Source organism: Canis lupus, chromosome 3 (assembly GCF_048164855.1).
Source record: "Canis lupus baileyi chromosome 3, mCanLup2.hap1, whole genome shotgun sequence".
Taxonomy (NCBI): domain Eukaryota; kingdom Metazoa; phylum Chordata; class Mammalia; order Carnivora; family Canidae; genus Canis; species Canis lupus.
Window position 1 is genome coordinate 70,956,491 of NC_132840.1, and position 13,502 is coordinate 70,969,992.

Below are 13,502 nucleotides of genomic sequence, written 5' to 3' on the forward strand. Positions count from 1 at the left end.
TACTTTAAATGAAAATCGGCCTAATGTTTTTGCAATTTCTCTAAATACACCATCAGTAAGAGGCACAAATCAAACACTCCCTTGATGGGTTGGCTGTCTTTCTAATCTTCTAGTTATTTATCTGAATTCACTGGGATTTGGAATTTACTCATCCAACAAGTATCAATCGAGTGCCTTCTACACGACAGGCATACAGCAGTGACAAACCCAATATGGCCCTTTAGAGCTTCCACTTGGTGGAAAAATCCAACAGCTAAGCTCAAACTGGGACATGCTACATAGAAAAATAAAGGCATCCTCCCTGTTTCTTAAGTTTGACAAAAGCACATAGGAGGTGGTAAATCTGCACTTTAAAAGACTAGGTGGCTCTCATTTTCCTCCCTGGGTGAAACCCGTGGTCAAGGACCACCACCTCACATCAACTGTTCAAGGGAGCTGAAGTGAAATCTCCTCAAGAAGGGGCAATATGAAACTTCTCCTTCCAAAGGCTGGAGCAAGGATCTACAGTCCTATGCCATGGCGTCTCCACTACAATGATGAGGAAGGGAGTTTCCTTACTGATTTATTAAACATTAACTGGTTAAAATGTTTAAGAAGCTGTAGCTGGATGGCAATGAAGTCCCACAATATCATGGTAGCTCATATAATTGTTTAGCTTTGACCATTTTGAATCTCCTCCCCCTCCCTTCTTTTTAGGATATGCTTCTTATTCTGGATTAGTAACACCTAAATCCTGGAATCAAGCATGAAACCTACTTTTGCAAGAGCTCAGTGTGCTGTGAAAAAGGTCTGAGGTGGATAATTAGTTTACATCATGGTGTGTGACAAAACAATTGCCCCCCCTTCCTCCCTGTCGCTCCCCACCCCATGCTTCTAAGATAACTATGATGTGGCTTTTCCAGTCTATTCTACAAAAGTAGATGGTCAATAGGAATTTTGTTTCTTTTTAAAAATAAAGATCTTCTCTCATAATCCAACATCCTTAAACTGCTTTGTAATGCAAAAAGTTCCTCTTGAACCATTTTTACATCCAGAACATAAAAATTATTTCAAGCCACTGACACAGAGTGGCTTTCATACCATCCAAAGAGGACTTGGCCTCCCTTGTATTAAGAGCATCAGTCCCAATCTGAAATATACATGCCACTAGCATAGGGAAAAGAAGGGGATGAGGAGGAAGAAAGTGGTAATAAAAATTTGTTTTCCTTTAGTCTCAAAATCCACAATTGCTAATTAAGTATTCGAGAAACCAACTGGCCATTTTGTAGAAGTGGACAGAGCACCCACAGATTGGACACTGCAGTGCCTTACCTAATGACTAGCCCTTACCTGAGAGGTCCTCACTGTCCAGTTCTTCTGCGGAATTGGGCAACTGAGTAAGGCCTTACAAGTAAAAACAAATCGTTTTTCTTTTCATTCCTCAAGGGACATAAACAAAACACTTAAGAACTGAGGATGAATTTCTTAAAAAAAAAAAAAAAAAACATGAGCCAAATCTCTTGCTATCTCTCTCTTTTTTGGAGAGCTTGAATGCATTAATCCATAAGTACATTTCTCCAATCATTTCATTTTGTTATTGGTACACAATCAAGGCAGAAAGATTCCTCAGTCTCCACTTTCAAAGCACATGAAACATGAAGGTGAATGTTTAAAATCACTCATTCATAACAGCATGCAAAAAGAAAAGAAAAATAAAGCCTGATTGTTAGCTGTCGATGCTCTGACATAGCTCTTAAATACAAATACATTGAGATGTAACATACTGATGTATGTAAGTTTTATTTCATATTTTATCTAAATTGAAATCCTTTGCCAATACTGACAAATACATTTCATTATCAATTTATGATGATCTTGGATCACTTATTTCAAAACGGTACAGCATCTGCTAACTACAGATTGCAGGTTATGTCTTCATCAGAAAATCTGATTCGCAAAATGACTTTTTAAAAAGGAGAATTTAAAAAAAATCAGTGGTATTCCTGAAAAATAAAACCCTCCAAGCTGAGAAAGCAGTTAGGTCAGGAGATAATCTGGTGGGAGCTAACAAGGCCTACCTATACCAAGCCACCACCAATGATGGCTGGCTGGGATGGCTCTCAGCCAGCTCTGATTTGAATTAGAGGAGGGTTAGAAGGATGTAGATAAATGATGGGAGGCTTGGCTAGGGGACCTCAAGCTCTGCCTGTAGGCTGCCCCTTTAACACATTATTAACCACCACAAAATGTGATATGACCAAGCAGGCCTCCACCTGTTCCTTGATGTTCTGCTCAAAGTACTGTCTGATGGCTCTGGGTCCTCCTCTACTTTGCACAATTTGCTAATGCTTCTCTAATGGGATCTGCAATTTTGAAAGAATATTTGTGGGTCTATAAAACTGCAAGGATTTGGGGAGAGGGGCGAGTCTTTATTTTTCATCCTTCCCTTCTCTTACAGCCAAGCATAGAGTAGACTCTCAGCAAGCACTTGCTGAGTGAATGATGTGGGAGTAATGCTCAGTGAACCACCAACCAGAGCATGAAACAAATGCTCTGGAAACAAGCACTGTCAAACTGATCACACTATTAAAAAAAAAAAAAAAAAAACCCAAAGTAACAGAAACAATCTTGTAGAAATGGTCAGTAAAAGCTTGGATTTTGTAAACTGTTTTATAAAGAAGTCAAGTGAATATTGATAGCTAGGCTGGTGCTGTGAAAGGAAGCTATCGTATCAGCTCTTGAAGAAGAATTTCCATTACGAACCTTGGGTGCCAATATTCAAGGGCAGGTGTCAATTAGAAATGGGAGGGTTTGAGTCCATGGATGTTCCCAAACTATGGATTTAGGCAACAAAAGGGAAAGCAGTGAGTAATGCAATCAATTACAGAGGCAACTGGGTAGGGATGCTATCTGTTTGTTCTGAAATCTGATTGGCTGAAAGTGTTCCTATTTCTAATTGGCTTTATCCTTTGTATAAAGACTGATGAATACAATTATTTGAATAATTGTTATAAATGGGCAACATAAAGTACTTCTCTGTAGTTAATTATGAATTTGCAGTTCTCAGAAGGCTAATCCCTCACTTCTACGTGGCCCAATGAATATCAAAGCATTCTACATACGTGCTTGGCACCCACTGAACCATATTAAACAAGGATGTTTCAAAGTAGGCAGCTTTACTGCTGAATGCCTGCTTCCTTAGGGAGGGCATTAGAAAGCTAATTTTAAAAAATAAAGACAAATATGTTTATGAAATATCATTGATATGCAAAGTTTCCCATTAAAAAGCAACAGACAGTTGATATACACCTCATTAAAGATGAAACTGTCATTTTTAATGGCATAAATTTTAAAATATACCAAATCATCTGGAATCCACCGCTCAGATTACATCTGAAAGTGGGAAGCCATTTAGATTAGTGGCGTTAAATTTGTTTTTGCACTACTGTTGTATTTTATGAATCTGCAGTGCTCGGCCATAGTTGGATAATTTTTGAATAAATATAATTGGAAGAGTGTACTGAAGCACTGAGTGTACTTGTGAGGACAAGCAAAATTTACCTCCTAAAATTGCTTTGACTTAGGTAGTCCTCTTTTATGTTAAAAATTATACACCTCTTAATTTCTCAAAGAAACAAAGATGCATTTTATGAGGCAATGTTCTTTAAAAGGAAACTTCACAATTTAACAATACGGAGGGAAATCCCATTTTGGTTTTTCTCTTTAAACTTCCGTATCATTTGTCAAAGCCCTTTCTTGTCACTTCTAATCAAGATGTATCCAATAAATGTCGTTAAACTTTGTTAAACAAGTGAAAAGTTTAACTATTGGTCCATATGGGATTTGTGTTTTTTTTTTTTTAAGCAAATAATTCTGAGCATGGTAATTTCATGGATGCACAATAATGGTCTCTTCTGTGGAGACGTGTGTTTTGCTTGCTGGCGGTCTAGGATGTGCGGCACATACCCTGGGCCTCCTCAGTGCCTCTGCTGTTGTTACTCCTCTTTTCCAACAGACATCGCTGGCTTCTAAAAGTGCTGTGATGTGGCAATCTTAAACCAGGTTAAGGAAAACCTCAAACATTAGAAATAGCAAGAAATCCTAGAGGTAGTTAAATAAAGTCAAGGTCAAACAAAATTTCAATGTTTGTGGGTTCAGTTCATCAGGGTTTCATTTTCTTTTTCTTTTTCTTTTTTTTTTTTCAGAAAATGTCATAAAAGAACAATCAAAGAAAACCTCAAGGAACCAAAAATGTAGCCCCCTGGCTCCAGTACCATTCCCAGTATGAAAAAGTAGGCGATGGTCTCTTTCTTACCTAAGCGGCATACATCTGATCACTTGGCAATATTATGGAAACTGTTACTTCCATCACCAGCCATAAGAGTTCAGACGCCCCCGGTAGTTTTAATCTAAAGCTCAGTCATCCTGTTCTTCCTGCTTTGTCAGCTTTTGTGGAGAGTTTGTCCCTTCTTCCCATTAGCAGAAATTTGGTTCACGCCGTTAAACAGTAGCACATTGTTTCCAAACGGCATATCAAGGCTGAAACACAATCTTCAGGTCCTGCAGCCATCAGTAAACCTCTTTAGCTTTGTTCTGGAGTAGAACATACGATGTCTGCAGAGCCCCTCGACTGAATGACAGCCTTTGAATGCCACTGTTGTGTACTCATACAGAGAGATGTGCAGAGAGGTACATACATAGATGGTGGACATAGAGGTTGTAATAATGCGCACTGCTGGCTCTTGGTCTTTTGGATGGGCTTCGGAAGTACCCCACAATTGAACAGAAAGTCAAGAATTTCATGTGCTTTTAGGATTCTATCAAGGGTTGTGCAACTTATAAAATAAATCCGGAAAGGGAGCCTCAGGGGGTGGTCACCTAAGGGCAGCGGACTAGGGTGTGAACGTGTATCTAGCACAGGCCAACGCTTTTTGCAACCAAAACTGAAGTGAAAAATTATTTCGGGGGGGGGGGGGTGTTCCCAGTTTGAGTCTTACCATAATTACATACTGAATTAAAAACTATCAAAAAACTCATTTGGGATATGTAAATTCATGAGATAGATCATCAGCCTCTGATAGATCAAGAGGTGGAAAGCAAAAGGATAGGTTGACTAGGAAATCATAAAACGGGAGACGGAGGAAGAGAGGGAGAAAGAGAGGGGATAGGGAGAGAATCTCCAACCCAGAGGAAGCCAGCTGTCTGCAGTGCAGCAAAAGCACAAGCACTATTCCAGACCATGGGCATGCGGTCACCCAAAACCTCACACAGGGGAGGTGGGTGGGGGAAGGGAGAGGGTACACACAGGGCACAAGACACAGAGAAGCGCCCACATTTGAACAAACAAAAACCATCACACGCACCCACACATCAATAATCATAGTAGTGACTACACCACCCGTGCTTTGAGTCACTCATGCATCTCTGCCATCAATTTCAGACCACGTGGTACCAGGTGTGGCAGAGTGTTTTGCATCGCTCAACATGCACACATAGCACAGGATTCTTTCGGTCCAGGCCTTAAGGATGAGCTCCAAAAACACAAGTGCTCAAGATCCTCATTTAAAGGAAATCCCTTCGGTCACCCTAATCTAAAAATCCCATTCTTACCCTCGCTTTTACGTTTACCCTCAATTAGATGCTTAAAAACACATTGTGACTGATTGTTGTTTGGTTTCTTTTTTGGAGAAAATCCATTTGATTTTGAATCATGCCCATGCACTTCTAACCTTCCAATACATGCTTATTCCAACCAGATATTGGTAAGAACAAATGGTCAACATACATCAACAACTGGTATAACTTCATACGTACTCTAGCAACACAAGCTTGAATAAAGTATTTTAATGAGTCTTCAAAGGGAAAGCTTTTTATAATTTTTTTCCGTCTTTATAAAAGAAAAGAGAACTGTAGAAGGAACTCCAGTATGAAAACTTTTAAGACCAATAAGGTAGCCACGAGAGGCTGACCTACTATGTCTTGTCATTTGAGTTGCCAAGTTCTCAGACCACGCCATTTTTCTAGGCCCAGATCTCTATCATGAACGTCTCAAGGTTGTTCTCAAGGGAATCTGAGTCAAAGGTTGTTGCACTGAAGAAGCTGGTTTTAGCCATAATTCACTTGAAGACAATCAGTTCCAGATCTTCTTCTCTCTGGAAATTGGGACCTCTGCTTTCCAGTTTCCACCATATTCTATCCCCTTTTCTACCCTGATGACTGATCTGAAGACTGTTTTCCCTCCGTCAAGGAATGTTGACATGAAAGCTTTTGGCTGTAGGCTGAAGAGTATGCTGTTCAAGAAGGTGGTGAGGATGCTATGAGAATATGAGCCAAGTTAGGAGAACGTGTTTATAAATGTATTATATGGGAGGGGGGCAACTTGGGTCGCCACTTCTCTCCTCCTGCTGTTAAGGAATAGCGTGGGTGTGTGTGTGTATGTGTGTGTGTAGCATTCTTTTTTTCCCCCCTCCCCAACATTTCTCGGCTCTGGGCCATTTCTCATGTACTTCCAGTCATTGAATGACATCCTAGTGGTGTATCGCTGGCTTGAACACTGCTCTCGAACTAAGGCAGTGAGTGGTTGCTTCTCTTTTTCCTGACACAGGAAAACTATAAAGTCTTACTCCAAGTGTCTCTTTGTTATTCCACAAAAGAGAGATCACTGTCCCTTTCTCTTTTCAGACAGAAAGACCCGATCCTAGACCATGACGGGCCCCTAAGTCAACTTCTCATTTTTCAGGTCAGGGAACATATTTCCTACTTGGGATACTTCACCCGACTCCAAGATCTACATCAATTAGAGTCACATAAGTACATGGATTTTATCGAAGGGACCTAGCAAATAGAACTCTGGAGTCTTAGGAGATAGAGGATCAATATTTCTTCAAAGATCTCACAGAATTCAGGAATCTTATGGTTACATTTGACCCTGGAGTCAATTATAGGAAGCTCAGAACTTAAAGCATCTTAAAAAGAATAGAACAAAATCTCTTGAATGACATTAAAATAGCCTTAAAGCTCTGAGACTAATCGATAAAAGTCAGGAAGTGCTCAATTAATGATGAAACCTACAAATAACTAAGCTTAATGGAGTGCAGTGCCGAGCTGTAGCAAGCACTATGGGGCATTACCTGAGAAAGTGGAGGTTTTATAACTAATTGATTTCTCATGATTGCTGGTGTATCTGGCCCTTTCCCTTTTCCCTCTGTGGTGGTGACAGGAAAAGGCCAGGTGAGGTTTGAGGGATGTGGGGAGGGATATACGGCTCCATACCTAAGTTCATTTCGCTTTCTTGGAATTCCTCACTGGAAAGTCCAAGTAGGGGGGTGATGTGCCAAGCATCAGGGCCTGACCTTTAGGGACAGCTCGCACAGGACAGGCTTCACTGAGAGATTTCTGACTGACAGGTCCTCAAATGTAGGTCTGTTTTAAGGAAGTCAGTCTGTGCCAGGAAGAGAGGTTTTGCTAAAAGATGCATGACCAGTGAAGGGTTGGCTGCTCACCCCTGGTCACCTAAATGATGGATTCCAACCTTGCACAACATGCGAAGTAATGTCAATAGGCCCTTTACTGAAAAATTCCCTTGAACTCAATGATTAAAATTCAGCCCAATTTTTAACTAACGTTATCTTTCTCCAAGCACAGTATCACCAGGGTTAAGAGTTAGGGAATAAAGTCATATACAGATGAAACATGATTCTAATTTTCTGATTGGAGAGACACAGAAAAGTTATTAGGCTTATTCCAACCTAGTAAGCCAGAGATGAAATTGAGAAAAGGATGGCCGTTTTGTTTTTCTTTTTTAATCACCTTTTGGTTACAGCCATGACCACCTTTTTTTTTTTAGTATTTTGCCTATCAGGTACTCGCACACGAATGATTTTTTAAGTGCCACTTAATGCTGTTAAAATTTACATATGGTGTCATTCCTGGTTTGGAGAGGTTTCCCGCCCGATGCCAGCATAAGCCTGCACGCACACACAGAGATTAAGAGTTAACTGGCACGGGTTTGCAGAGGTAGATATGATTGGGAACATAATTAAGAGAAGAGCGATGACCTCTCTCCTCACCAGCTTGTGAATTTAAACAGGACTACGCATCTGCCCATCACTGTGCTTCACAGCCTCAACTATGAAGGGGCACGCATGATCCCTCTTCCAAATGCATCTGGGATTCTAGCCTATCAACAAAGAAAGCAACTGGGCCTTTGATCCAGAGGCTATGATTTTTAGGCAAACAGTCGTTTGTGAAGTCCCTCGTGTTTCGGTGTCCGGGGGGGTGGGGGCTGTGTCCACGAGGGCCAGGTGCAGCCGGACCCTCCTGTACGCCTGCCTGGGAAGCGTGGGCCTCGCCCCAGACCACAACCACCGACTACTGAACTCACAACAGAAATGACAAGACTCGACATCCTTCCAAGCCTTAAGAATTACAGTATATGTATGAGATCAGTCTACTTGAACACGATTTCCCTTGAAGACTGCATTTCTCTTTTTCCCAGGCTTGCCTTGCCTCTCAGCAGCGCTGAGAAAGTAGATAAACAGTAATGTGATACCAACCGTGAACTGCTGGCTCTGTCGTCGCGGCCGTGTCTACAGACGGGAACAGAGGATTGGAGGAAGGGAGGAGACAGGAGGAACGGCATGCAAAAAAAGGGAAAATGGAAAAAAATGGAACAGATAATATATGAGCAAGCTTTCAAAGAACATCGCGTGACAAGCAATAATAAATGAAAAGCAAAAAGCATTTGAAGTGAGTTGCACTGTTTTAAGACATGCCTTCAGCTCAAAGCTGCGAGCCAGTGAGGAAAACAGTCAATTCTTTGGTTCTGGGGGTCTTGCCAGGACACATCTACTTGCTAGTCAATAGTCAGGGGAACATGCAAAGTGAGGAGAAACACCAGTGCAAACTCGGTGGCTCTGAACGCATTGGGGCTCAGGCCCATGGCAGAAAAGCTCAGGCGGCAGGCTGCCTAAACAAGGGATTCATACATTCAAACATTGCCTTTGTCTGAAGCCAGCCCACGGCGGGCACTCGGGCCTCATGACTGCCAATCAGGCATCACTGAATCAATCGCACTTTTAGGATCCGTTTACGGCTTACGCTCAGATGCCTGCAGATGAACATATGAGCTCAAATTTTCCATCCCATGTTATTATTTCAGCAGAGTTCGGCTGGAAAGTTCCATTAACGGGGAGGCCATGGGAACGAACATATTAAAGGCTTCCAGACACACACCCCCTGCCCCCAGTCCCCCCTCCACCACCGTGAATCCCTTCTTCGCTTTGCGGCTCTAACTGTGTTGTTACAAACCTAAGAGCAGAAGACCAGCACGGACACACTCAAGTCCACACAACTTGCCAAACGCCACTTCCCATCCTGTGACCTTCCACAGCTTAGAGTATCCGGCCGTTCCTCTGCTCCCAGTGCAGCACCACGCTGGCTGCGGGGAGCTGCCAGGAGCCCTGCTTCCATGGCTGCAGCAGGAGATGGCGCATTCCCTTTCTCCCTGCCAGATGCACTTGCTGTGGAAGAAAATGTGGTCTTTCTCTCTCTTCTTCCATTCCGGATGCTGTTCAAGTTTTCTCTTCCTTCTGCTAGGCTTCAAACCAGGCCTGCTGTCCTGGCTCCTCTTCACAGGAAATTGCTCAAGGGGCTCAAGAAATTTTCCTTTGCTTTTTGGCTAGAGGGAAAGTGGGATAAATATCTAACAAAATGCACGACGACATTCTTTTTTTGAGTTGTATTTTTTTTTTTTTTTTTTTTTTAAATACCACTCCGGTGGCCAACTTCATTCCAAAGTCAACCCATCTGGCCCCGCTTTAGTGTTCAGATCTATATGTTTCCAGTATGTCCCCTTCCACACTTCCCTTATGGCCAGGAAGGGATGGTGATGTGGCACAGGAGCTCGTCATCTGTAGCTGGGGTGGCATCTTTGGTTAAAACTGCAAGTAGTTACCTGTCCTCCCACAATCCCTCCCTTACCACAGCTGGTAATTATTTTCATAAGTTCTAGAGACTTCAAAAGACTCTTCTGGACTCGACACAGGCAATGTTTAAATGCAATGGAATGCAAAAAAAATAAAAAATAAAACAAAATTTTTTTTTTTTTTGGTCAAATGAGCCTGCTGCTTCTGATTTGTAAATTAGGACACATGAATTCACACTGGTGTTCCCCTTCAGTTGGCATGCTTTCCTCAGGACCCTATAACCATCAAAAAAAAAAAAATGCAGCCCTTCTAAGGAGCCAGAATTAACCAGCAGTCTGAGAAGCCACTGCAGCTTTAATGTCACTTATAGCTGAGTTTCTGAAGAATAGATGAAGGAAAGAAAAACATAAAATACACCGCATAAGAACACAATACTTACTTACAAGTCAAGTCTGTATGCATAAAATAGCAGTAAAAAACAATACCAAAAATTGTACAGTTGAAACATCTCTACACCAGATTGTCATGACACAGTTGACACATCTCCTTACTTGAAACATCCAAGTCAAGTGTTAGTTTGAGGTGCTTTCAATTTAAGGGGCAGGATCAAATGCACATTTGTACAGAAGCATTTATATGCATGTTAATACATTTTATGGATAGGCACTGGCTCCTTTCCAAAAGGAGAAAAAAAGCAGTAAACACTTTGGCTTGTTATTTTAATAGTAGCGCTTCTCATAAGCTTTAATTTTAGCAGGTAAATAATTAGCATAAAATGAAAGAAAGGAGGTGGAGTAAATCCTAAACGGTAGAGCCCTCAAAAATCTATCATAGCATGAACCGATGATTCCTTGATTTACTGTCTTCCTGTATCACAGCACTGTCTGTTTTATCAGGAAACCAAACTAAGTGACCCTAGGCGTCGTCAGCTTCCACGTGGGCCCTAGAAAATGAGCGAGCAAAGTCCACAGTGCAGCTTGCTTCCCCATTCTGGGGATGGGAAATCCATCAATTGTACCCAAAAGGGGAGGAGAAAGGGATGCTGAGGAGTGGAAGGGGGTGGGGTGGGGGACATCTTCTAGAACAGCTAAAAGCAAACACATGTTCAAGTCAAACCACACAGTCACTGCGGCTGGAAATGGCAAAGCCATGATCAGCAATGGAGCAGGAGAATGTAGCAGACACACAGAGTTCGAAGGAGGTTTGAGGGTGTGTCAGGGGAGGCGCTGATTCTATTTCCCTAAGAGCATCTGGTGTGTTATCTGAACAGAGGCTATTTCAAGTAAAGAATTAAAAAAAAAAATTCTTTAGAAGTGACTTTGTGCTCCCTGCAGGAGAGCACTGTAACAGAATCTAATTCTCCCTCATAATTGCATTATGACTTCATGCAGAAACCACAGACACCCTGGCTCTGAAGTGAGTGCCGCTCTGTGAAGTAGGATTTATTAGGGGTGTCTTAATCAGAAGACTGGTGACATGTACCGGCCCACCCCTGTGAATCAACTTGTGGGGTCACTCTGTTGTTTGATAACATTTGAAGGGTATAGGCAAAATGCAAAGAGCAGATTTCCAAAGTAGGTTAGAAACGCTGTCATTAGCTTGAAAAACGAAGGTGCCTAATTGTCCTAACAAAAACCTTTTTCAACTTCATTTTCCTGCTGCCTTTAGAAAGTCACCTGGGCTAGGCCTCTGAGTAAAAGACTTCTCAAAGAGTTGAGTTGGGCTTATGGCGGTCGAAGGCTTATGGAATTAAAAAGGCCTTGCTGAGCTATTGTCTCTATTTTAGTTTTAATTACAACGAGGGCAAATTTATAGTACATTTATTTCATGTGGTCAACATCAACAACAAAAAAACCAATCCCACGTTCTTGCAAACCCAGTAAATGTGTACGGCCTTAATGGTCACTCTCTAGCTGTTTTATGAGTATAATCAAACAAGGTATCCAAGGGCAGGCCCTGCACTATTTGAAAGATGCCCATTTCACTAAATATTGACTTCTCAGTCTCCCAGCCATACAAACAGTTTATGGCATCATATCTTGAATAAATTAAACGTCACCTATATTTCACGTGGCAGTATAAGATATTTAGAAAATGCAAAGGCTCTGACAGTGTGGGAGATTAGAGACAGTAGCCATTTAACCAAGAAACCAAAAAACTGAACTAAAACTAAACTAAAATAAAAAAATTTGCTGCACGAGAGGCAGCTGGGCAATATTTAGTTGAAACAGTCATGTGTAAGCTCCACTGTGGCACATTCTAATCCTTTCATATGGATTCTCTCCAACTTAGAATTGTTCATTGAGTGTGACAGACTGGAGGTTTAAAACTAATCCATAAATTAGTCCGTGGTCTCAAACACAACGGGCGCCATAAATGAAAATGAAAATCCTAGAATAAAATTAAATTCACAACCTTAAATACTTTTTTCTTTTCCAATTGCTCTGTGGTGCTCCTGCTTTCCAATGCAGATTCACTGCAAGACTGCATTTTGGGGTGTGTGCGAGCAGGGTGTACATTAAGAAATGCACAGTGTAATAACCCAGAGAACCCAATCTGCTCAAAAGCAGAGCTTAATTGTAAAGAATTTAAATTCTCCCATTTTGATTGTCATAAGCTTAAATGAAAGCATACTAAGCAGTCCAGACATATTTTAATACACTTTCCCCGAGTTTATTTTCTTAACTAAAGTCAATAAGGAGCCAATGGGTTTTCTTAATTGAATTCCCCTTCAGTTTGTGTTACAGAGCTGCTTTAAATCTAGACACTAGGGCAGGCAAGGAATTCCCCTGACAATTTTATTTTCCAAGTTGTGTTCTGCCGGCCAATATATATTAAATATAGTTTTTTTTATTCTTTTCTTTATTTATTTCTGACTTATTTAAAATCTATTGAAAGCAAAAAATACGTGCTGGCAAATTAAACTTTGAAAATTATTTTCTACTGGGTTCCCGGTTCATTTTCTTTCCAACTATGTCTTGCTTTAATTAAACTCCCATTTCTCAGGGACTGGAGACAGCGGACAAGAATAGAACAGAGGCTAAGAGGCCCAAAATAAGAGTCATGATCAAGGTCTCTTCATTTCTTCAAGTCCCTCTTCCCCTCCCCTTCCCAGGAAGAGATGGGGCACCACAGAACAGCAGGATGGAGAGTGGCTTGGTTTTTTGTTAAGCAATTTCAAGTTTTTGTTAGTTAAAAGCTTCTTCAGAATTGTTCACTAGGGCTGCTGGGCCCCTGAGATCTTTTCATTTGCAAACCAGATGTTCTGAAAATAACAGGAACCTGTACCCTTGTCTTTTCCTTTCCTCTCACAGGGGATAGGACTTTTCTCCCCTGGGGTGGGTGAAGGCTGTGTGGAAGGAGGGGCAGAGGGGGAGGCAATGCTCTCACCTGGGAAGGCACAGGTGAGGGCATTGCAGTGAGGGTGAAGGTGGGGAGGGACGGGGCTCTAGAAGTAGAAGCTTCTAGTCATCTCTGGGTAGATGCTGGAGGGCCAGGTCCTTCCAAGTCTGACCTTTCCCACCATCAAGATGGTCACTTTCTGAGCTCAGGAAACCCATATAGATGACACTAGTTTTCTGCACTGTGGACAAATCC

The 13,502-nt window shown here is 41.6% G+C and overlaps 1 protein-coding gene across 10 annotated transcripts in view; it reads right to left on the bottom strand.

Annotated features, from left to right (window-relative positions):
• Positions 1-13,502, bottom strand: part of CADM1 (cell adhesion molecule 1) — a 325,352-nt gene that overhangs the window by 15,326 nt on the left and 296,524 nt on the right. For 5 of the 10 annotated variants that reach the window (XM_072822114.1, XM_072822110.1, XM_072822113.1 and 2 more), the window contains 2 exons: positions 8,535-8,567; positions 1,330-1,383 (listed from right to left, as the gene is read on the bottom strand). The exons of 2 other annotated variants lie outside the window; for them this stretch is intronic. In XM_072822114.1, the coding sequence (XP_072678215.1) occupies positions 1,330-1,383; positions 8,535-8,567 (87 nt within the window). Of the gene's footprint in view, positions 1-1,329; positions 1,384-6,168; positions 6,270-8,534; positions 8,568-13,502 lie in introns of those variants that run through there. 3 more of the 10 variants (XM_072822117.1, XM_072822111.1, XM_072822119.1) reach the window with 2 other exon arrangements.